Genomic DNA, 23,360 nt, shown 5'->3' with positions numbered 1-23,360 from the left:
ACTGCTCCTGGTAAACAGCAACTAGCTAGCACTGTCTCTATCTACATTAGGTATTTAAAACCTTGTTAAAAACTTTTGTTTCTCCTTAACTTCCAAAACCAAAGCTGCAGAACCACTGCTACTGTATTACCAGTAGCCATTATGTAGTTTAATAAGTTATAACAGTGAGACCATTAGATATTTAATGGGAGAATACAAATTTAAACTGAGAAACCCTAAAAAGGAGGTAAACCGGATTGATGCATAAAGCTTTTTTTTTTTTTTTTTTGTATGTTCTTTTGCACGCAGGTGGGAATGAACTTGATTTGATGGAAAGTATGTGTCAGGTTCAACAAGATCTACAGAGATATTAGTAGTCTAAAAATAGCTCCTCTGAATGGCTAAATATGAAAAGAATGTTCACGACCATGCTTTTTGTTCAGTCAGATGCCTGTGTTTGTTGTTTTTATACTGCTTTGTGTCAGCGGAATATTTGACTCAATTCGTTAGTGTAAAAATGACACGTAGTTTTGTGCTTCTGTGCTGTCACCTTGGAACAGATAACATTACTTGATTTTCTAAGGACTGCACTTGACCAGGAAAATAGCAAAGATATCATGTTAGAATGACGTTAACAGACACAGTAAGTAAAGTAGAAAATAGATAAAGGAGTCATTAAAGATGGTATAATTAATTGAGTAAAATAAGCATTTTCACATATTTCTAGATCATTTGTAAATGAAGTTTAAACGCATGTGGAATCATTTTAACTACCACAAAATCTGAATGAAACTCATGTACAGTGTAGGCAAAATCACCCGAGTGCCCTGTGATGCAAAACTACACTAAACTGCTGCAAAAAGGCACGTTGTTCAGTTGCTCTGTTGTACGACCGTGCAACACAAGAGGAAATCAACCCACTGTGTGTTTCCATTTGTTTTTAATTAAACTGTCAGTCAGGCTAGCTGATGTTTTAGACTGAAGAAGACAAGGCTGTAGAGCCACAATGTTTTGCAAGTGTCACAAGCAGCCGCAGAACTGGAAGTGCCCTGCCCTGCATTTTTTTTAATGTGTTGTAATCAAAAGGATGACTCTCATTGATAACCCACCTCTTGACTGAGTAAGCTCCAGTGTTTCACTGCGGAAGTTCAAATTTTTCACCATCTATATACAAACAATTGAGATTTTAGTCTATTAAAATCGTATTACTTTATGTATTTAAATTGAAAACAATTCGAGAACAAAAAGGGCACAACTGAAACCTGTTTTGTTAACTTGAAGACGTCTCATTACTAGCGTCACTCATCACAAGCTAATTAGCACAGAGCAGTTTTTTCCACTTTTTTGTAAATTGCATGAAAAAAATGTAATCTCTGGAATATTTTATGACTCCAATCATACTTTTATGAAGTTGTGGAGTGGTTTTGTTGTAATGGCTCCCGAACGACACCTGGGCCACTGAATGGATCCCGTGTAGTTTACCTTATAAGGAATACAATCTGTGTCAGGATCACTGAGATAAGCTGGCTAGCTGTTGCTCTTCTTTCTGGTCTCTTATCATTTGCCTTTCATTTTCATTTAGAAACAGCATCAAGTATAAAAATACTAACAGGAAATAATTCATGTAGCAGGTTGTTGCCCATTTGCAAAATCTCAAGCCGGCCCAGGCACACATGAACATTTACTTTAAAGGCTATAAAAACAAAGCAGGGTGAGATAAATAAATTAACCAAGATATTAATGCAAATTTAATTCAGTGAAAAAATATCAGCCAGTCATGATAAACTATTTCAAAAAGATAACTAAATAGAGCATTTTTAAGATGTATTTTGAGACATAATGTTAAAAAATGGAAAATGATTCAATCTTCAAACACATTTAAACTTCCAGTTTTAGCTTATTCCTTAAGGTAAAGCTTCCAGCTTACTAATTTTCTTCTATGCCTAAACTGCTTTTTTCTGTAGATCCCACAGAGACTTTCAGTGGGATTCAAATTCAGATATTTCACATACTTGATAAAGGCATGCTTGGGATTACTATTTTATTAGAAATTATCTTAATTGCTGAGGTCAATTCATGCACTGGGAAGCTTAAATGCTGCTTTAAAATCATGTTTCAATGTCTATTATTTAAAAGAATGCTGAATACAAGTCCTATAGTAAAACGAACCATTTCTACAATGTGATGGTCCTTTCTGTATGTTTGATCCTTGGGATAGTCATACAACCCTTACCTTTCTAATTCTATCCACGGTCCAAAGAGTTCCAGTTTAGAAATTGAATTGTATGAACTTATCATAATTTATTTTAGCCTTTATTCGGGTCATATTATTTACATTCATTTGACTAAAGAAATGATTTCAGCATATGTTAAAGCATGAGGCTTTCCCTTGTTTAGTGTATTTCATTTAGTCTATAATTCTCCTGTAACACAGCAGATGCTGTAGTATCCTCTATCATATGTACAGGCCTACATAATGCTTCCACTTTAAACTTACTTTAAAAGGAACTTTAAACTTAAAAGAAACTTTAAAAGTCATGTTTGCTACTTATGTTGAACAGCTGCAAATACAGAACTTTTACGTGCATCACACCTGAAACACATTCTGTTTCTGGCAAGAGCTACACTTTAACATAGAAAGAGATTGTTCAAAATATGAAGTTTGATTTAAATTATTGTCAATAGAACGCAGATGAAAAAAATACTTTGTATAACCAGTTGTTCAGTAAATGCCATTGCAATTAGTCTAAATGACCCTATAATATTTTCTTTCTAGACAACTCTATATTTTCATCTTGGTTCATTATTTAAGTATTATCTCTACATACATATTCAATTTATTGACTCACAAAATAACTATATGTAAATCTTGTCCTTTTGAAAAACACCTGGTTACAAGTTCACTGCAGAAGCTAGGCGTGGTAATATACACTGCTTCTGGAGTTAGGACAGCAATAGAAAAAAAAACTAATAATCGTTGGCTTACAATTTTGATAGATTTTTAAATGTGATTGATAGCCTCGCTGAATGTTTCTCTACATTATCAAAAGCTCTTATTTCTTTTGAATGTTACAAGATTATTGTTGAATCTAGTTAGCTAGCCATGCTATTATCTATAGCTTGTGCACAGGTAGCAGATTAACAACCTATTTGGGTGTACAAGAGACATTAACCTGGAAGTGGGCAATATATCAAAGCTAATAAATGTAACAATGATAATCCAGATTGTACAGTATTGTATAATGCTAATACTTTATATAGACTATTAAAATGCCATTTCCATTTGTTACAACTTAATGAACTTGCGACACAACGTTGCAATTTCACAAACTCAATGGACCCATGATGAAGACATTGATTAAGAAAGAGCTGTTCTGTATTCTGTGGATTTTCTCATGCCCTGGTGTGAAAGTGCAGTTCAATCAAGCATGCAATATTAAGGGTGTTGGCTACTGAAAATTTAAATCTCCAGCTTCACACGTGCATCTACTACGGCTCCTGTAGTGTTAGAGGGGAAAGTTTGAAATAAACCCACTTCAACATTCTTCTAGCCACAAACACAGCAGTATACCCAACAACGAGACCCCTGAGGGAATCTTGAAAAGCACCAAATGGATACACCTGATTTAACACACCCACCCAAAAATGCACACAAGCACCGACTTTGTGTGTTGTAAAATTTCCATTAGTATATCAATATGGGTCATCAGAGAAGAGGAACTTTGTCTTGCTGGTTTACACATATAGTTTAAGGCTTGCATGTTAAGGCTGATGGGGACAGTAAAGAGGGGACATTTGCGTTTTAGGAGTTGTTCTCAGAACTGTCTGGGTCACTCGCTTCAGGAGTTTCAGTACTTATAGAAACTTCCCTACTAATTTCCTGTGCCTTAAAATGCTGCTACTCTGTCCTTGTATGACTCAGTGCATGTTTCGGTTTCTGTGCGCATGTTTTTCGGACCATCACAGTTTTCAAAACAGCTTTTTTTGAGTTATTCTTTTTCATTTTTTGGTTGTCCTTCTTATAGCCAGCACAAAAATAATGCTGTCTTTGATCTAAAGAGCTTCCTGCAAATTACTTATTGGGCCCTATTCCTCAACAGTACCTTCAAAGGCCCAACTTGGTGGTCAGTTGTCCAGGAGCCTGCTTAAAATCAGAGGGCATTAGCTCTACAATGTATTGCCTTGCAACCCAATATTTAGGGTTTTAGAGTTATGCCGCTCTCACTTGAAAGCCACTTGTTACCATGACGTTCAATTTATTGTTGGTATGCAGAATATATTTAACTTATCATTTAATCAAATTAGCAAAAAGAGTGATTCAAGGGTGTGGTACTTTAGCAGTTTTCAAGCACATTCCAGTCTTTTTATGCCTTGTCTTTGTTTCTACTTTTATTGTTTTACACAAGTAAATGTACAAGTCTGTTTGTCCAATTCATCAAATACCTTTAATATTTTGAAAATCAAGACTGTCATGTAGACAGTTTCACAGTTTTGCTCCCTCTGATTCAGATCCAGCACTCTGATTCAGAAATAGGTGAGGTTTGTCTCTGAAGGGATGGTTGGTTCCTCTTTATTTTCTGTGCACAGTGATAGCATTAGCTAATGTTTGCCAATGGGTGGCTTAGGGCCTGTGCCTACAAATACAAACTGACCTGTAGTGCCTAATGTTCTAGACAAATGAAATTCCGTGTTCACAGAGTCCTCGGCAAAAAGAAAAACCCCAAGTTCATTTTTGCTTCTGCACTCAGCTCAAAACGATTCAACTTTTGAATCTTCTCTGCGCTCATCCATGTTTAATGTCTCTCGCCAACTAATCAAAATAAAGTGGGGATTGAACTAGGAAGGAAAATGTTTATTTGTAACCTGGCAACAAGTGTGTGCAAGAAGCATCAGAAGATGAGGTCATAGGTATTTTTGATGGGGAAAAAAAAAATATGTGGATGCATGGGATTCTCTTGGTAATCCGTAGATGCTTTGTCGACATATAACAGCTCTATACCATATCACTGCTACAACAGTGTCAAAAATGTTTGAGTGAAACAGTGTTAAAAACAATTGACATTGTTCACTGCAGCCATTGTCAGCTATGTTTTTATCTGATGGCATCATCTCCTTGGCGCCCTTCCTTTTCAAGATTATTTGACCTGTTGTACCAGTACCTCTGGGCTCACTGTATGTGTTATCACATCTTCACCAATTGGTTGAATTCCCATAATTTTTCTCTTCATGTCATCACATAGCAACAAAAAATGGACATACAATATCCAATCCCTGTTTTACTGCATGTTTACATCCCAATACAGCTGTTTTTTCCTGGGTTTTTAAGATCGTGGGTCATCTCTGCTGGTGGTTAATTAATCATAGCCTCTTTCACACAAGAAAATCTTGTCAATCACGGTCAGTCGGTTGCCTTTAACAAATGTTATGCCTTTTTTTTCAGGGACATGAATGCATGCAAACAACTGATCAGTAAATTAACTGCTAATTCGTGACTTTGTCCTGCCATTCATTGTAACAATGAATTATGATTCTCACAAGATCCCACAGCACACCTGGACTTCCCTTACGGCACACCCATGTCTCGGCACACCATTTGTGAAGTACTAATTTAAAATATGGCATAGGTAGTGCATCTAGAATCTCCATACAGACAAGTAAAAGGCAAACGCTCATATCGCCCTATATGGACTACACATACATCACGCAGTCAATCAGTCACCTAAATACCTTTTTCCAGAAATCTGAGTAACGGAAAAAAATTTCTCCCATAGGAATTTTACAGCTGTGAGTCAGTAACAAGGGTAGATGAGTCTAACAACAGACATTTGTATTCGTATCCAACTGGCGTTTAGATACAGGTACCAGCAGGCCCACAGCGTCATAGGGATACCTTTCCTGGCAGTTTAAGGACAAGCCCAGGAGGGAACAGTGCTTTTACACATATCACAGCAGGCTATTGTATCTCCCAACAGGGAATTACAGGGATATTAAAATGCCCAAACTCTTATTTTCAAGGATTCGACTTTACGAATTTAAGGATTTAATGCCCAACATGAAGCGGCCACGAAGGTAAGCCAAGCACACTAATGATATTAAGTTTACATTTATAAACTTTACATTAGCAAACATATTGAACTTGAGTTTGTTTTTAAGGATTGACATTGTACTGAACTGCAGGAGGCGTAAGAAGGATATCCAGTGTGTCAGTGTACAGAAATGTAATGATGAGATGTACTCTTCAAAGCTAAGGTATCATATGATTGGAACTGTTAGTTATTTTCATCTCCATGGTGTATATTAGAAAGAAAATAATAGCCATATATCATTTCCTTATAGTTGTCAGACTGACCATGAACTTCACCTGGAAAAACTGCTAAAGGACAAAAGTAAGAAGTGTTACTCTTCACAAAACTGAGCCATGTGATTCTACAAATGAATTTCACGTAATGAATAATTCTGTATGTTTAACCCTTTCCCTCTTTGCAGAGTATTTAGCAGCATTCCAGTCTTTTCTGCAGTCTGAGTTCAGTGAGGAAAACATTGAGTTCTGGCTCGCATGTGAAGAGTTCAGGTTGACTACCTCACCAGAAGACCTTCAATGGAGAGCAGAGGAGATCTACCGGGAGTTCATCCAGCCTACAGCCTGCAGAGAGGTCAGTTTGTCTGTTATACCAGAGCTGAATCATATTTCATGCTTAAAAGAAGAAATTACTTTCTTGGACTTTCTGAGTAACTTTGTAAACTAAAAGTAGGCCCAAATATAAACTGCATTTTATCAAACTGGCATTACAGAAAAGAGGAAAGTATGATTGCATCAGAGAAAAAACTGTACAAAACTTTTACAAATTCAGTGAAGCAATGCAGATGATTACCAAATTTCATAACTTCTAGTGCTTCTGGTGCTTTTAGTACAGTATTTGCTGTGCCATATTGTCAGGGAAGATGCACTGAATCAGAATCAGAATACTTTAAGAAATCCCAGAGATAATTATGTTGTCACAGTTGCTCCAAGACTACGGAAGAGGATTAGGGCCAATGGAAATTAAATCTGAGGATAAAGTCAGAATTCTGACTTTATTCTCAGAATTCTGACTTTATTCTCAGAATTTAGGAAAAGAAGACAAAAGAAAAAAGACGTGCCCACTTCCCCCACCCCCCGTGGCCCTAATCCTCTTCCGTACAAGACAGTAAGAACAATACCGAACACGTAAAAATACCAACAAACAAGTTAAAGTAGAAGAGTATGGAGGGAGGTTATGTAGTGTTTTATTCATTTCAAATATGGCACAGAATTTTCCCATTGTGAACCACAGACTGCACACAAAATATATACATTCCTAGTAAGAAATCACTTAGTGGTGGCAAGTAAGCAGCACATGTATCATGTGGGGTTGTCAAGCAACGTACACTTGGATACTAATTCTACTACACATTATTACAGGATTAGATATTTATGTTAGTTTTTTGGAGTCAGATGTGGCCATATTTGGAGTTTGGAGTCTTAAGTTATGAGCTATAGCTAGCGTGCTAGGTTAGCAACCTGCAATCGTAAATTGAAACACAAACTTCTAATACAGGTTGTACCTCACAGCATGCTATATTATTTGTTAGGTAATTTAATTAAAGTCCTCTAAAAGGCAATAACACAATAGACAAAGGGAAGAGGAAGAAGTCCACTTTAATACCTGGAGTTAGAGAACTAAGGCCACCAGCTGCCTGTGACAAGATAAGCAGTCACACTCCTACCTCCAACATCCACATGAATAAGGTATTTTAAAAAAAACATTGTCTTAAAGAGGGATTTTACCCACAGAGAATAATGTTAGGGTTTTTGTTTTTTTTTTCGAAGCAGGCTGTTAAAATGTTTTTAATGCTGTATTTCTTGGAAATATAGAAGTCTATGGGGAACTGACTTATGTAGCCATTCAAGGAACTTCCACAATGGTTTCTTATTTAATTAGTTGCAACTTGAAGTGAAGCAAGACCAATACAATAGTAATCATTCAGCTAAATGGCAAGCCAAATGTTTTATATATTCTTCAATGTTTCTTTGAAAGAATGAAGTATTTCAATTACAAAGAAAAAGCAGAATCCAAATACAAATGGAGCAAGAAATAACATAGTTTAAAAAAACAAAACAGGACAGGAAACTCTTTAGGGACAAGTTGTGTGTGTGTGTGTGTGTGTGTGTGTGTGTGTGTGTGTGTGTGTGTGTGTGTGTCATCTGAGTTGAAAAGCATATAAGAGAGCTAGCAAGTTAATGTTTGATTTAATGTTTTTTTTTTGTGTTTGTTTTTTTTTATTGTACCAGTAATAAAATTGACCACAAAATAGACTTTTTTTTTTTTTCTTAAAAATGTAACCCTAGGATTCAGAGCTATTTTCTTACCTCCTTCCAGGGGTGTATTTTGCACATCTTGGTGGTGGCATTTTAATTATTTTGGATTTAACGTTTTTCAAGCACCTTTTTACAAATTGAAAACAAACACAGCCAATTTGGGAACACATTACATGATGATATGTTGACTTGTCACATTTGTTTCCTTCTCAGATCAATGTAGACCAGCATGTTAGAGAGAAGATCAAGCAGGCACTTGAGAAACCGAGCCTTTCCTGCTTTGACGAGGCCCAGAAACATGTTTACCTGCTGATGGAAAGAGACTCTTGCCCAAGATTCCTGCACTCAGATGCCTACCTGAGTCTAAAGCGCAAATCCAGGACTCTGTGGTACCTTTAAAGAGAGCTACCATACCTGTTTTCCATTCAACTGCTCCGAAACTTTATTTCACACTGGATCAACTAATTTACTGTTTCACTCTAAACCCAAACATAAAAAAATATTTTTTAACAGTGTGCAATATCATTTTTTCTTTTTGTACTGATAAAATGCCGTGGACTTTAGTACAGCAAGGCAAACACAACGACAGAAAAGTAATGTGAGTGTGGAGATATGTACGTATAAAGAATGTTGGTACGTGTTAGTACTTTAGAGGAGTTCAAGGTTCTTTGAAATACTGTAAGTGTTAACTGAAAGTCTAGGTAAGTTAAGCTTGTTTCTGATGTGAAATGTTAGGACTTCTTGCCCAAATTTGGCTAATTCAGTCAGTAACTGTAGTCATTCATAATCTATAAGTATTCTTTTTATTCCAATATAGTCAGAATTATATTTATCTGACTGACTAACTGAGACATGAGGAAGGGCATGAGTCAAAATAAAGGATAACAGTTTCCACAGCTTACCCAGCAAAGGGATTCTGTTTTCAGTCACATGTCTACTATATCCTTTAATTAGGTGTGGGCCTGACTCTGTACACCAACATCAGGGTTTACTAAACTGGAAAAAAGTAACCCCCCACTCTAACCCTCGATCCCGCTCTGTTCTGTAAACGGCCTTATTCCTAAAGATTGTGCCTTAAAAAGGAGTACTGAGGCAGCTAATAATAACTCAAGGGCTTAAATGACAACACAGGAGTCATCAGACAACCTGATGCGTAACAGATCAGCCCTCAATGTGCTGCCTTGTTAGGGGAATAATCTCATCACCCACAGACAATGACTGGGGAAAATACTACAAAAAGAGGAGTCTGGGAAAGGTTTTTTCAGATGAAAATAGAGAGACTGTGTATGTTAAACAGTTCCACGTTAATAAAGGTTTTTGTCACATCGGTTTGTACTCATGGCCTGATGTTGTTAACAAATTTAAGCAGTTTTTCCAACCATGATGAGTACTGTGGGGCAAAAAAAGAGGACGTGGTCATAGAGAATCTGCTTCATCACTTATCAGACTTGATAATAAAAGGACAGCTTATATTTTTTACAACAGTAAGCGCCTCATACCATTACTCAAAAGGATATTTGAACCCTATCTGGTCAAAGACTAATAGCTTTATGACTGGAAATCCTATTTTTTTTTTTAAAAATACTATATTGAGGCATTTGCTCTGTTTTTAACATAAAGGTGAAAGCCCAGAGTTCATGTACTACCATATGAAAGAGAACACCAATGAAAGGTATGAAAACAAACTATGAAGCTCACTTTTTTTGTAGTTCCAACACAAGTGAAGAAGGCTTTGAACCTATGTTGCTATATTGTTTCCCCGTGTTAGCTAGTTTACAATCAACATCCACTTCAACATGACACAAATATTTGTGTCATGGCAGTTGAGTCTAAACACATCCCAGTCTGTTAGTCAGCTGCCATTATAGGGACAACAGATTGGGCCTTTAGGTGTATATTCAGTTTGAGTTTGCCTGTTCTAGTTACTAGTCATTAGATAGAAATGCATATGGATTTTAAAAAGCGATGGTAGAGTTACGTTTTCAGACAAAAGCCAAAGGTTTTGGCTATTGCTTTCCATGCAAACTATTTACTTTGATGTGATAAAGGTTGCTCTAATGCTATTTGGACATTGAGGGAAATAGAAACAGAAATCATACACTCAGTATAACAGCAGAACATCCTTTATGGTTCTGTGGGAACATGACCCCTTGGCTTCCTCGATGTATGACCTCAATAAAGACTTTCTATGGTATCGGTCTCTAGACTGAAGTGTTTTCTATATCATGTTCATTTTGTAAATTATGGTTGCCATTAGATTGAAAAAAGGATGATAAAGTCTCAGTCAAATTAGCCGCTCGCTCTTCCAGTTTTAAGTTGCCGAGCTGGCTACAGCGAAAATGCAAACTTTAAAACTTTGCAACTGAACCTACAATTAGTCATGTCCCAAAATCCATGTTTCATAGTCGCAGAGAGAAACCAGAAAGCTTCAGACACCAACCTACTGCAGGGAGAAATATCTTTATAGAGACACACCCACTCATACTATTTTTCTATGGACTAGTAACCACAACTCTTTCTTTTAATAACAATATTATTATTTTTATTTATTATATCCAGGGCCACTTGTGTTTCAGAGATATAGCTATTGGAAAGTTTATTTTGGATCCTTAATCTCATAATTACACACAAAAAAAGAAAAAATACTTTTCCCTCATGAACATAAAGCAATAATTTTGTGTAAAATGCAACTGAAATGTTCAATTTAAAGGTATAATTAATCAAATAATTAAGCATTAAAAAGAATATTCTTGGTGTAAACCGAATGTACACCAATCAACAGATTCCATTAAATTTAATGTTTTACATTATTATTACATATGTAGCAAATTACATGGAAAATTTACATCTAAGCAAATTGCTTAATAAAGTCAGTATTTTGTGGAATAATTTTTTGAATGTAAACTCTGAAAGCATTACAATTAAGTTAAAAGGTTAAAATTAGTTTTAAAGCAGGACAAAATCCATGTGTGCTATGAAAAGGTTGAAAGTGCTCACTCTAATTTTATGTGGATACTGTAGGAAATGTTATGGTTGACTTGGTTTTGATTGTAATTTTGGGCTGAAACTATTTGCAGGTGTACAGTCGTACGTCAGAAAACTCTCAGTACACAGAGTGTCACGGGTTGTTCCTGATAAACGACAGAGGTCTCACATCTCCTCCATCACATGGCACACAATCTGTCACTGTTTTCTCATAGCCCACAACCGTTACCATGGTAGCGAAAAGGAAGTGAGTACTGCTGCTGGCACAGTGTTAGTCAAGACGGTTACGGTCGGGAGGAACTTTACTATAAGAGCTGGATGCTGAATGTTAAATCTTATACACTGATGTGCTTGTCCACATTTTAACTTCAGACAGGGAATGCAGCTTTCACCTCTCAGTGTTTGGTGACTCTATCGCAACGCCTCAGTACTTATAACCGTGTTTGGGCAAAAACGGGAAGCGTCAGTGAGGCAAAGCCTAAGGGTAGATTATAACAGGGTAGCCTATGGCATCAGGTTTCGAGTGGAAGCTTTCAAAAAGCTTTAAAGACTTCAAATTCCCCAGTTAGGAAGTTCACATCTTAGATCTGTGAAATGCACTTGCTTTGGGCTTTCACACCTCTAACAGTAAATCTATTCACACTACCAAATATTAATAAGATTGCAGAGTTGCTATTTTTGTCTGGTTTTGTGTATTTGCTACAATGTCAATGCAAAGCTGTTTCTATTGATTTTGGGGGGGGGGATGAACATACATTTCTGTGCTATGTGGTCAAGGATGAGAATGAATAAACCACCAACATCCTCTCTCTATACAAAATGAGTAGAAATCTTCTGCAACATGTGAAGGCAGAGGCAGATGGTGTGACTCAGTACTGTCACACTCCCAGCTAGGGTCTACATGGCAGTGCAAGGCTATGGGCTACATTTGCTAATAACCTGATCTATTTTTGCTTTAAATGTAAACTGACCACAGTGACTATTGTCAGTACATTGATTAGAGTTGTAACCAATGAGTGATAACCCAGAGCGGCCTTGCTTGTTTAATGTCCCATGATTGTGTTTTCCTATACTGGGCGATACATTGCAGTGAAAGCAATGCTGTTGAAAAGTTCTGCAACTCTGCAGATCAAAAGCCATTGCAAATTACATGCAAACTTCAACTTGTGCCAAACTGACCACCAGAGTGTTGAAGCCCAAAGGGTATCAAAATCAAACAGGCTACTATATACAAACTGAGGCATACATGAAGATGATTTGCTGCAAACTACCCGAATTGCGAGCATATGCCACTACAATGTGTTTTAGCCCAGCTAACACAGTTGTAGCCCCTTCATCTTGACAGACAGGAGGAGGTCGCATATGCAAACTAGACCTATAAGCGCTCTAGTCAAATAGGAACTTCCTGGAAGAGTTCCTGTGCTGTACAAATGATAAAATTCAAATCAGGGATGTTTTTTTTTCTTTTCAAATTTTGTTATAGGTGGACTCCAAAAACAATAATAATGAAGCTGTGGTGAAAAGTTTACTTAAACTCTTCATGGTGATAAATATCATGGTAATTTTGGGCTTCTAACAATTTCTATGATTTTTTTTTTCCATTGTGTAACAATTGTGCAGCATCCATCTTTAATCATTCTAAAAAAAAAAACCCAAAACAAAACAAGAATTCGGTGCACAACTGAATTTATTTTTGGATTTTCTCAAATCCACACAGGCTCAAATATTATTACTTGGTTAAATGTCTCTTAACAAGTTGCTCTTGACCTGACACTTTTTGTAGCAATCAAAAAGGTTCTGGTGTAATTTTGGCTGTATGTTTAACCACTTTTCTTGGCACATTTCCTCATAAATTGGTTGGTTCCCTGGACTGGACCTGGCTTTTAAGTGTAGTACACAAATTTTAAACAGGGTTGAAGTCAGGGGTTTGACAAGGCCATTTAAGAAGGCAGTTCCAACTTGTGCTCAAGTTTCAACAATCTAGCTGTTCATCTGAGCGGAAGTTGGAAGAGTTTGGAAGTATTCTTCCTTCATTACTGCATCCACTTTCCTGGCATCAAAACAGACCCACCCATGAAGCTACCACCACCATGCTCGACAGCTGGTACAGTGTTCTTAGGTTTGAATCCCTCACCTTTACTCTTCCAAACATAGCGTCATTGTGGCCAAATAGGTCAATCTTTATCTTGCATGAACATAAGAATTTCTTCGTGAGGCATTTGGCTTGTCAAGATTGACTGCATGTTTCAGTAAGGCATGGTTGGTTTTGAAACAGGGGCTTGTTTCATGGTTGGCGCTCTTTCAGTTTGTAGTGATGTAAAACTTGCTTCATAATAGACAGTGACACTGGTGTTCCTGCTTTTTCCAATAAATGGCAGTCCCTGTTTGTTCCCAAACATCCTAACCAGTTTCTGCTTTTCTAAGAATGATGTCCTGGGTCTTCTTCTATAGCTTGACAAAGTTGTGTCACATCTATAAAAATTCTACTTATGTTATGATGATCTTGATCTTGATCTTGGGATCTGCAATTGTTTAGAAATGGCTCCAAAGAAGACTTCTCAATTTGTGTACATCTATCATTTTCCCTCTTAGGTATTCGCTAACCTGCTTGGACTGTATATACACAGGCTGTTTGAGCCTGTGTATATACTTTTCACCCTGTGTGGATTAGGAAAATATCCATAATAAATTCAAAGTTGTATACCCAATTCTTGTTTTTTAAAGTGATTAATGACTATGTAAGTATTTAAAAGTATGCTGTACAGTTATTTCACACCAGAAAAATAACAGCTAAGAAAAATCCAGAAAAGCCCCAAATTCCAATTATATCCATTCCAATAAATGTATGTAAACTTCTGACCACACCTGTATAAGCCCAGCATCCATTTGTCTATCCAAATAGACAAATCGCTTCCATCTTAAGGTGGGTTTCAAACAAGGACCTTCGCTCAACAATCATCATTTGAAACCTTGACTGACAACACCTTAAACCAGGGGCTTTCTCTGGCAATATCGTTAGCACATTTAGAAGTTTCAAAGTTTATGAGCATGAGACCAAGAATGCCTTCTGGCATTTACTCTACTAAAGAGCACACTGTTCTCATCCAACCATTTGCTCCAAACAGTTTACTTGAAACCTTCAGATGTAGCTGAAAGACAAACACATAAATTAGTTTATCTTTAAGATAAGAGTTTGGGATTTGAATTCCCACAGTTCTTTTCTGTGCTACAATTATCAGCAGAAACGTCTACTTAAATGCCAGAGAAAATATCTGTTGTAGATCACCGCAGAACTGAAAGGAACGTGAAATGTGAAGGGTCACCACAACTAATGCTAATTTCAGCTACTGCTAGTTCTTGCCAAGACCCCATCCAAGTCACTAAAGGTTCTTTGGCCACAGCCACAAGTTCTGGCTGACCTCGGTTGGTTCTCCTCACTCCTCGTCTGTTCCCCTGTCCCTTAAACAAATAACAGGCTCAAATGTAAAACATTGGGGCCCTTCAAATATGTATGGGTCTCTGACACTGGCAATGACATCATGCTCATTATCATAGTACTTGACTTTGCTGGATGTCTACGTTTTGTGTGGGTTGATGTTACACTTTCTTCATTTTAACGGTAAAATCTGCCTAAAATTTAACTGTACGTTTCTTTTCTTTCTTTTTTTTCTTTTTTAATTCTTTCTGTAGTCTACAAATCGTGCTTGATGTGAGGGCTGACAGAATACCCTCTGTTTTTTGAGGCGCTTCCAAACCCTTCTATATTTTCTGGAGATATTTGGCATTGGATTAAAGCTGCAACTTTTTTTTTCCCCCGCCTTTTACACTAGTTTTAGCCACCATATAAGGATTTCCGCCTGCAGTTTGACGATGGTGGAAGGCTTCAATAATAAAGTAATAACTCTGCAGCTGAAAGATGAGAGTGGTCAGGATATGATGTTCTGACAGTCTTTCTGGCTTCCTGTAGCCTTGCGGAGCCTCTCTGTTGCAATCAATTTGCTGTTTCCTCTTTCTCACTCATGACTGTAGCCTTGTGTTGTGCACATTTCTACCACATCTTGACGAATTTCCCTTTTTTGGGATCAAAAAATGTTAAATATGAAAGACAGAAGGACAATCCCGATATTTGGTTTCAACCGCGTTGTCTTTTACATCCCATTTAATGGACTCACTACACAAACAGCGTGCGAAGGTCACGATTTGCCTATCAAAGTCACTGTTGCTGTCATTTGCATCTGTGCTGGCAGACTAAAAATAATGGGAACACAGCAAGCTTTCAGCCACAGAGAGTGCTGTTTGTTTGGCTAGTCCGGTTAGGAGGCGGGAAGGAGCAGCAACAGCAGAAGGGAAGGAAAAGAAGCAGAGACATAATAGGGAGTAAGGCATCAAGGCGAGGGAGGGAGACATGCATGCAAAGCACCGAGTGAGTATGTGTTGTTTCTAACTGTGAGGTAGGAGGAGGAGGAGAGGGAGGGAAGGAAGGGGTGCTTCCTCTTTAGTTTGAGCTTCTGATGTATCCCATCAACCCCAGACCGTCAACAGGAAACCTTGGTATAAAAAGCTGCATTGCAGGGGGAATCCTCCTAAGTGTCTCTCAGCCACAGCATGACCAGGACCGAGAGCCAGAGAGAGTGGACTTAATAAAACAATGCCAAGCTTAATCGTCGAACCACCCAACACACAGCGCTTCATCATGGACAGAGATGACAGGAAGAGAAACAAAAACATGTGAGTGAAACTTTTGACTTTAACGCTGAGCTGGAGTTTCCAGTAAATGTGCTGACTTGGAGCTTGACGAGAAAATCTCGAGCTGTTTAATAGCAAATAGTGTGGTGACATAAAAAATATGTTAAAAATACTTCATACTATCTCTGAAAATAGCCATTCATCTTATATAACGGCACGAGTCACTGTCTTTTCTAAACACCAGCCCTCCTAACATTCTTTGACACATTCATTGGAAGCTAATCGAACAGCAATAAACGTAACAGGGATATATTCATATATTTTTTATTCCCTACACAGTGGAAAGAACTTTATGTGCCGACTCCAGTGCATGTTCTCTCACTCCTCCAGCTCTGAGAGGTAAGGAGACTTATGGAGTGTTTTGCATACATTTCAGTTTTAAAATAGCCAGCCTGCGCCTATGATTTCCATCTATGGCATCATTGAAAGGATTCAAATGATCCTGAGACACCATGTTTGCTTTGGCACAGCACGCACACCAACCCGGCATATCCCAGGGTTCGGCATTTTTGTCTGAATTCGATAAGCCCATCTGCTATGCTTTCTTAATGAGTGTGCTTCTGTGTGACTCGCACCTTTTACAGCTTCGCTTTGCTCAAATTTGATTCTGTTAAGTAATCCAACTTGCATTCTCTCCCAGCAGGCTAAGTTTAGAAGATACCCAACAATGGTCACAGTCACTGGAAAAGCTTCTCGAGTCTAAATGTAGGTTCCTTTTCCCCCTGAGAGTGAGAATGCTGCTAAAACAATATTGTGTTTGTAAGAATGACAGTTTGGGCAGACTGATTTGGGTTTTTTCTTCTTTTTTTGTTTTAAATAAAAGCTGAAAATGGGCTTGTTTTATTTGCTTCACCTCAGATGGACTGGCTACTTTTCGCAACTTTCTCAAGTCCGAATACAGCGACGAGAACATTGAGTTCTGGCTCACGTGTGAGGACTACAAAAAGATCAAGTCTTCATTCCGAATGTCCTCAAGAGCCAAGAAGATTTATGAGCAGTTCATTAAAGCAGAATCGCCTAAAGAGGTAACTTCAGAGTCACACACAGACACCGTTTCCCTTACATATTGTCTTTATATGTCAGTGCAAGCAGTCCTCTGAAAGAGGAGAGAAGTGCCAGCTGAAATGTTGAATCTCACATCTTTTGCTCTTGGCTCAAATCCCCTCATTCCTATCTTTGTGCTTCATTCCAGATCAACATCGACTATCACACCCGAGAGCAGATCAAAAGGAACGTCAAGACTCCCACCATGCACTGCTTTGACGACGCTCAGAAGATCGTTTACGGGTTGATGGAAAGAGACTCGTACCCGCGGTTCCTCCGCTCGGACATTTATAGAACTCTTCTGGAGAGCCTCGCCGCCGACGCCATGAAGGGATGAAAGCACGGCCAGAGGAGGGGAGAGAAAGGACATAAAACCCATAACTGGAATGTTTGAGCTCCTTCAGGTGGAAGGACTGACAACAAAGATGGAAGAAGGGCCAACCGGCGCAGCACACGCGTGCAGAGGACTTGTTCCTCAGTGTCCAGAATCAGCCCTCAAGCCCCGTCACGGAAGTATCTCCCCCCGACTCCCTGCCACCTCACACTTAGCATCACACACATGAGGACTATATAAGAATGAGAAGCACAGGCAGATTTCTCAATATCAAGCACGTAGTGTGCATTTTCGCACTGGATCATGAGTTTGTGTGCGCACTTTTGACAGTGAATGAATCAGCGGGCTGGTTGCCTCTCGGTATGACTGTAGAGCTGCGTAAGCAAACCATTCAGTAGACGCCCTTTGGCCTTTTTTGGAGACGTGTTTCCTATGCAGATAAGGATAGAGGATGTAACATGTCACGGTCACACTTGAGAAACTGTGTGTATGCGTGTGTAAAGAGGGAAAGAGAGCGAGCATTTTAGATGTAGTGTTTTTAACCGTCACTGATTCAGAATAAGCTGTCATGAAAAGAGCCGCCCAGTTACGGGATGGCAGCACCAAGGAAGACAACAAATCTATAGATTTAACACTGATAAGCCATCATCAGTAAAAGTAAAAGTTTTTTTTTTTTAAATAATGTAGATTGCACCGATATGGGGTTTGAAAAACTGATGATTTAGGTTTTTTTTAGTTTAAGCTGTCTATAGGGGTTATTTTGTGCCGGTATTTAATATCCTTTAGGGTTGTTTTGAAACTACAAAAAGTAAAAATAGTTTGTTTCAATAAAAATAACTATTAATGGTATAGTTTTGTGATTGCGAGAAGCCTAATCATGTATATTTTTTGTGTGGGATCTGAACTTGCCGTTTCTAGCCGCTGACGTCTAGCCTAGTGGCGCAGCGCGTAAAGACTAAAATCTAAGCAGAGTCCTTACAACGCTGAAATGTCATGAGTTGTGATTTTGTTTATTTAAGTTTTCTGGCGTGGAATGATTATAGAAATAGGATGTCTCACATTGCATGCCGGGATGTCAAAACTCCTTTTATACCATGAGAATAGGCCTGATTGCTGATGTCCAAAGCGCACTGTGTGAATGTACTCTTAGGGAGCTGATAGTTAAGTTAACTTAAAAAGTTCAATGTTGTGTTATTTATTTTTCATTGTCACCATTTGAGTACAACGTTTGCTGCAGTGTTTAAGTACTTGTTAAACTTGTTAGTGATTTGAATTACATTAAATTATTACATTGAACCACATTTACATTATTTTATTTGCCTACCTGCAACTAAGTGAACTTTTCAGTGTTGTGCACCACCCTGCGGTGTAGGTTCTTCTCACTCACAATGTCACTTTTCGAATTCTGATTACAGTTTTGTGGTCTATTTATAGAAGGCTTCAAGACGCTTAGAGTGAAACAGTTCTTAACGCATTTCATTCAAAAAGAAATGGGATGTTTGCACGTGGTTGTGGGTTTTATGTTATAACAGACATATGCAAACATTTGCATGCAAACATGTATGCATGGGAATGTATGTACCTAAGTACAGATTAAGCTCATTCACTTAACAAAATCCTTTCAAAGATCACAAAGAGTGTTAACTTCCAGTTTTAATTTCAGTTTATGAAATGACATTAGAAAAAAAATACTCTTAAGATATCGGACCAATATATTGATTTCTCGCAGTTTCCTGCTATCCTCTTTTTTCAATCACTGAAAGGCATCTGGTGTCTTGAAAATTAAGCTCGTAACAGATACGTGCTGTTTCAGAAAAAGGAAGGCACGAACTTCCAGTTTCTTGTGAAATCAGACATTGTGAGAAATGAGATTTTCTCTGCCTGACTTTGTACCTTCTCTGTTCCTTCCTGGAATGTAGTGCAGCTGAACAGGCGTCACTGGAGCAGATTAACAAGGCTCACAAAGGCTGAAGATGTGACATGATATTCACACAATACACAATAAAATACACAATCATTACAAACTTTTTTTTGTGGTAATTTTAAAGAATTCTGTGCCAAAATTATAATTTTTCAGTATCTTCACACTGGGCTTGATGCACAGACTCGATAAAATGATAGTGTGAGCCACCTTCAAGTAACACAGGCATTTAATATACTCAATTTTAGCTTTATGGCCATCGCTATCTTGATTTTTTTTTTTACAGCAAAAAGAGACCATAATAGGGTGAGAAACTGAACCCATAATAATGCAAACTTTAAGTTTTAGGTTTTAAGTAATAAAATGTAAAGAGCTGAGCTGTAAAAAGTTTCCATGCAAGTCTATGTGGATTGTTTGGAGGCAGCCCATAGACTGTAAATAAAATGACTGATGTAGCGTGCAGGCATGATAAGTGAAACTAGATGACAAGTGGTTTTTATTGGCCCTGAGGAAGCCCTTAAAAACCAGCTCCCTGTGACCACTGTAGCTACTTTTCTGATGATTTAATGGTCTAATTAGCCCTTTTATGATTTTCTGATTATAATATACAAAATTAACCTCATGTTTTATTGATTATGACTTGAGACAATCCAAAAAGACCGCAATCTCATCAGGTTTCTTGATAGTTTTTAGTTACTGCAGAGCAAGATATCATATTATAGATTTCTACACAAATGAACTTTGATTAAAAAAAAGAAAAAGAAAATTCTATACAGAGGATTTGCTCTCTGCTGGCTATTTGAAACCATCACAGTTTCAAGTATTTCCACACTGGGTTCACTTTTCAGAACTGGAATCTATGTCAGTCTTTTCTATACAGCCTTATAGGCCAACATCAAGTGGCCATTCAAGGACTTGCAGCGCTTGATTTTTTCAGTCCTGGATTATTATGTGGTATGTTTGCACTACTTAAAGGTGCAAAATCTAATGTTGGCAGTGCCTTAGGTCAAGTTTCTCTCTGTGTTTCATTCCGCCAAGGTCTAATGAACAGGCAGTAATGCATTATAAAGCTCACATGTGGCATGTTACCACATTAGCCAATGGAATTTAAATTATTACCTGCTCTACAAAGTTTACAAAGTAACAATTAAAACACCTTTTGGAGAGCAGTTGTACACTAAAGCAGAGAAGGCCACCAAAGCAATGCTAACTGTTTTGGTCTCCTTTGAAGATCATCTGCATGCTTAAACACAAGCAGCAACAGGGTTTGCGTGGTTGAGGACAGGACGCTTGTCAACACAGCAGCAGGTGATTTGCTGTGGTACAGTCTTTGATTAAAATGCACCCCCATCAACACTGTTGTCAACTTAATTATGTGCTTGTTTCACAAATACACTGTTGGACTGGGCTCAGCTGGCAAAGTGCACCTTCATGTGGGCATGTCAACACTATAAGGACAGTGCCTCACAATGTGGGGAATTTTTTTTTCGGTAACGTGGTCCAAAAATATCGGTACTGTGCAGCATGTGTTAATAATTTCTTGTAACTTTTGACTAACATCAATGCTAAGGGTGCAGCCTTCATTTCTACACACAGTGCATTTTGCATGCACTCTCTGTCTGACTTCCCAATACAGTACATGTCTGCCATTGCAGAGTATGAATTCATTACACAACTTTGGCCACATCTTACATTTCACATCCAAAACACTACCGATCAATGTTGTTTGTAGTTTCCAATAAAATGATTGAAAACCAGCTAAATTAGCCCACAGTGAAAATTTAATTTTGAAAACGTTGTAAGTATTGACGAGCGTTGCTGTAGCTAGGATTTCAGCTAAATACAGCACACAATAAAAAAAAAAAAAGATTTTAAAGAAATTGTCAAATGGGTAATGTAACTATTTAATGTTTTCTCATTGACAACAGCTAGTCACACAGTTCACACTGCAAATATTGAGTTTCCCTGAATAAAAGAGTGCCACTCAGGTCAAGAATGGTTGGTCAATAACAGTGAAATAAGGCATATTGCAGTCACAGTCACATGTGCATATATTATGGCTTTTATTGTGTTAGATATTGGTTGCTTTTGAGCTTCCCCTTGACATGACATATTTTCCAATATGCAAAACCTTGGCATGAAATTTGAAAAGGTTTAGAATTTACTGGGAAACCTATTACAAACAAAGTAAAAAAAAATAAAAATAAAAATTGGCCATATCTACAAATGCTTGTGAATGCTGGCTGTTTGAGGACCGAAGAAAATAATACATCAGTCATTTCTTCATTAGTCTTAAGTGGACAAAGAACATAGTACTGTAAAACCTCTGAGAGAAACCCTGCCAATATTTACTTGGAAGCATCAGGACTGTTTTCACTTAAATTAAGAGTCACTTATATTTTTGCTACTGCATGTCCCAATATGCATTTGCTTAGAGTGCAATCTGTACAGTACCACTGCTAAGGATTGCAGATGTGAGACAGCTTAGAGTTCATACCAACAATTTTTGATATTTAGAACCAAAACTAAATCCAACTTAATAAAAACTAATTTGTGTGTTTTGCATTAAGTCAGAAATAAATGTAAGAGCTTTAAGTTGGCAGTGACGCCTTTGACTTAAGCCTCTAAGGATTTTATACATGACTAGAAGAAAGATGCCATTTCTGACAAACTGACTAAAGCGTTTCTTGTGTAAAGACACTAAAATTTAGTGTAAAGGGCAATCCACATTATAGTACGGCATCTTTTTAGAGGTCTTTTGACATCTGTGACTTATTGTGCCTTTTATAGTGCCTATAATCATAACCAACATGAAATCGAAGAAAGCTCCAGAGTTACACGCTGTAACTAACAGCTAAAAGTTGAAGACAACAAACTGGTGGTTTTCATGTTTCAGCTTCATACTTTATGGTTATTACTGTGGTGTTGAGAGAAAAGTGATTGACTGAACAATTGAAGATGCAAAATAAAAGTTGTTACTATGTAGGTGACATCATCTGCATATGTGGGTATTTGTTGTAGATGCAGATTAGATTAGGTGTAGTTTTTACTCATTTGCCCTGACTCTGTACTGGCCTCCACTATATAAACAAACGGCTTTTGTGTTTATTTTATTGGTGCCACAATGAATTGTTGCTGGCTCTGTCTGCCTCTTGAGCAATATCATGTCCTCTTGTATTTCTTTCAGAGTTTTTATGGGTTAGTGCTGTCCTCTATGTTGTTGACTGCCCGTACTGCCCCTGTGGACCCATGAAATTTATCATCCTCTGCTGCCAATGACCAGCTACGACTTTTATGACTCCGAGAATTAAATATGGCCACATGATAAACAAATGAATAAATAATGACGATAAAAATACAATGAGCAGCTTTCCATAGTAGAATGTGCTGAAAATGGCATCCTCTGTCAGCCCACCTGACACAAAACCTTTCGAGCCTTTGTGTAAGATGTGCCAGGACCTGAGTCTCAAGCCACCGAGTTAGCAATTATGGAGGCAAATTTAGAGCAAAATGCTTGAGCTAATGAAACAGGCTGCCAGTATGCACCACTGTTTATTTTTTTCACTTGGACAGGATCACTGTTATGAGTAAGCCAGCAACCTGTACTTCCTGTTAATATGCCAAAACAACAACATAGCAGAATCAGTTGCCATGGAGAGGTTTTTGCTATCCCAGGGCCCAGCAGACTAAGCATAAATAGACAGTATATACTATTCTCGTCTTAGCTTTGCTGATACAGAAAAATACAGGAAATAGGGGTCAGAGATAAGTGACAATGCAGAACCTTTCGCTTTCACTTGTATACTCAAGTATACTCAAGATGAGGCCTAAAGTTGGGGACTTCACATGGCCATTACCTCTCCTTTCTGTTAATCTGATGGCATCTTAACCCGTCTTAATAAAAAGTTGCGGCAATAGTCTTACTTTGTCACACCAAATGCCAATAAAGTATTCAAATCACCCAGCTCAGGTCTGGCTGCACAAAGGATAGGACACATTGCTACATTATGTGT

The 23,360-nt window shown here is 37.8% G+C and overlaps 2 protein-coding genes and 2 long non-coding RNA genes across 6 annotated transcripts; all 4 read left to right on the top strand.

Annotated features, from left to right (window-relative positions):
* The first annotated feature begins 770 nt into the window (after positions 1–770).
* LOC120742902 lies at positions 771–21,238 on the top strand. The gene is made up of 3 exons (XR_005697985.1): positions 771–781; positions 15,332–15,340; positions 18,091–21,238. It is a non-coding gene; the product is annotated as an uncharacterized LOC120742902 (long non-coding RNA).
* On the top strand, positions 5,873–10,511 carry si:ch211-117l17.6 (regulator of G-protein signaling 21). Of its 2 annotated transcripts, none has more exons than XM_040046412.1 (5): positions 5,873–6,048; positions 6,157–6,228; positions 6,316–6,365; positions 6,466–6,632; positions 8,531–10,511. In XM_040046412.1, the coding sequence occupies exons 1-5, from the start codon at positions 5,972–5,974 to the stop codon at positions 8,714–8,716; spliced, it is 552 nt and encodes a 183-aa protein (XP_039902346.1). In that variant the 5' UTR covers positions 5,873–5,971; the 3' UTR covers positions 8,717–10,511. The 2 variants fall into 2 exon arrangements, with proteins under 2 accessions (XP_039902346.1, XP_039902345.1); XM_040046411.1 differs by having other exon boundaries at positions 5,874–6,048; positions 6,133–6,228.
* LOC120742903 lies at positions 6,639–8,456 on the top strand. Its single transcript, XR_005697986.1, has 2 exons — positions 6,639–7,455; positions 7,511–8,456. It is a non-coding gene; the product is annotated as an uncharacterized LOC120742903 (long non-coding RNA).
* On the top strand, positions 15,433–18,727 carry LOC120742901 (regulator of G-protein signaling 21-like). 2 transcript variants are annotated; one of them, XM_040046414.1, is made up of 5 exons: positions 15,433–16,030; positions 16,328–16,387; positions 16,692–16,753; positions 16,907–17,073; positions 17,241–17,996. In XM_040046414.1, the coding sequence occupies exons 1-5, from the start codon at positions 15,951–15,953 to the stop codon at positions 17,427–17,429; spliced, it is 558 nt and encodes a 185-aa protein (XP_039902348.1). In that variant the 5' UTR covers positions 15,433–15,950; the 3' UTR covers positions 17,430–17,996. The 2 variants fall into 2 exon arrangements, with proteins under 2 accessions (XP_039902348.1, XP_039902347.1); XM_040046413.1 differs by having other exon boundaries at positions 15,846–16,030; positions 16,689–16,753; positions 17,241–18,727.
* Positions 21,239–23,360: the final 2,122 nt, after the last annotated feature.

Source organism: Simochromis diagramma, unplaced genomic scaffold, assembly GCF_900408965.1.
Source record: "Simochromis diagramma unplaced genomic scaffold, fSimDia1.1 OVJJ01000553.1, whole genome shotgun sequence".
In the NCBI taxonomy this organism is placed as follows: domain Eukaryota; kingdom Metazoa; phylum Chordata; class Actinopteri; order Cichliformes; family Cichlidae; genus Simochromis; species Simochromis diagramma.
This window is presented reverse-complemented; position numbering and strand designations above follow the sequence as displayed.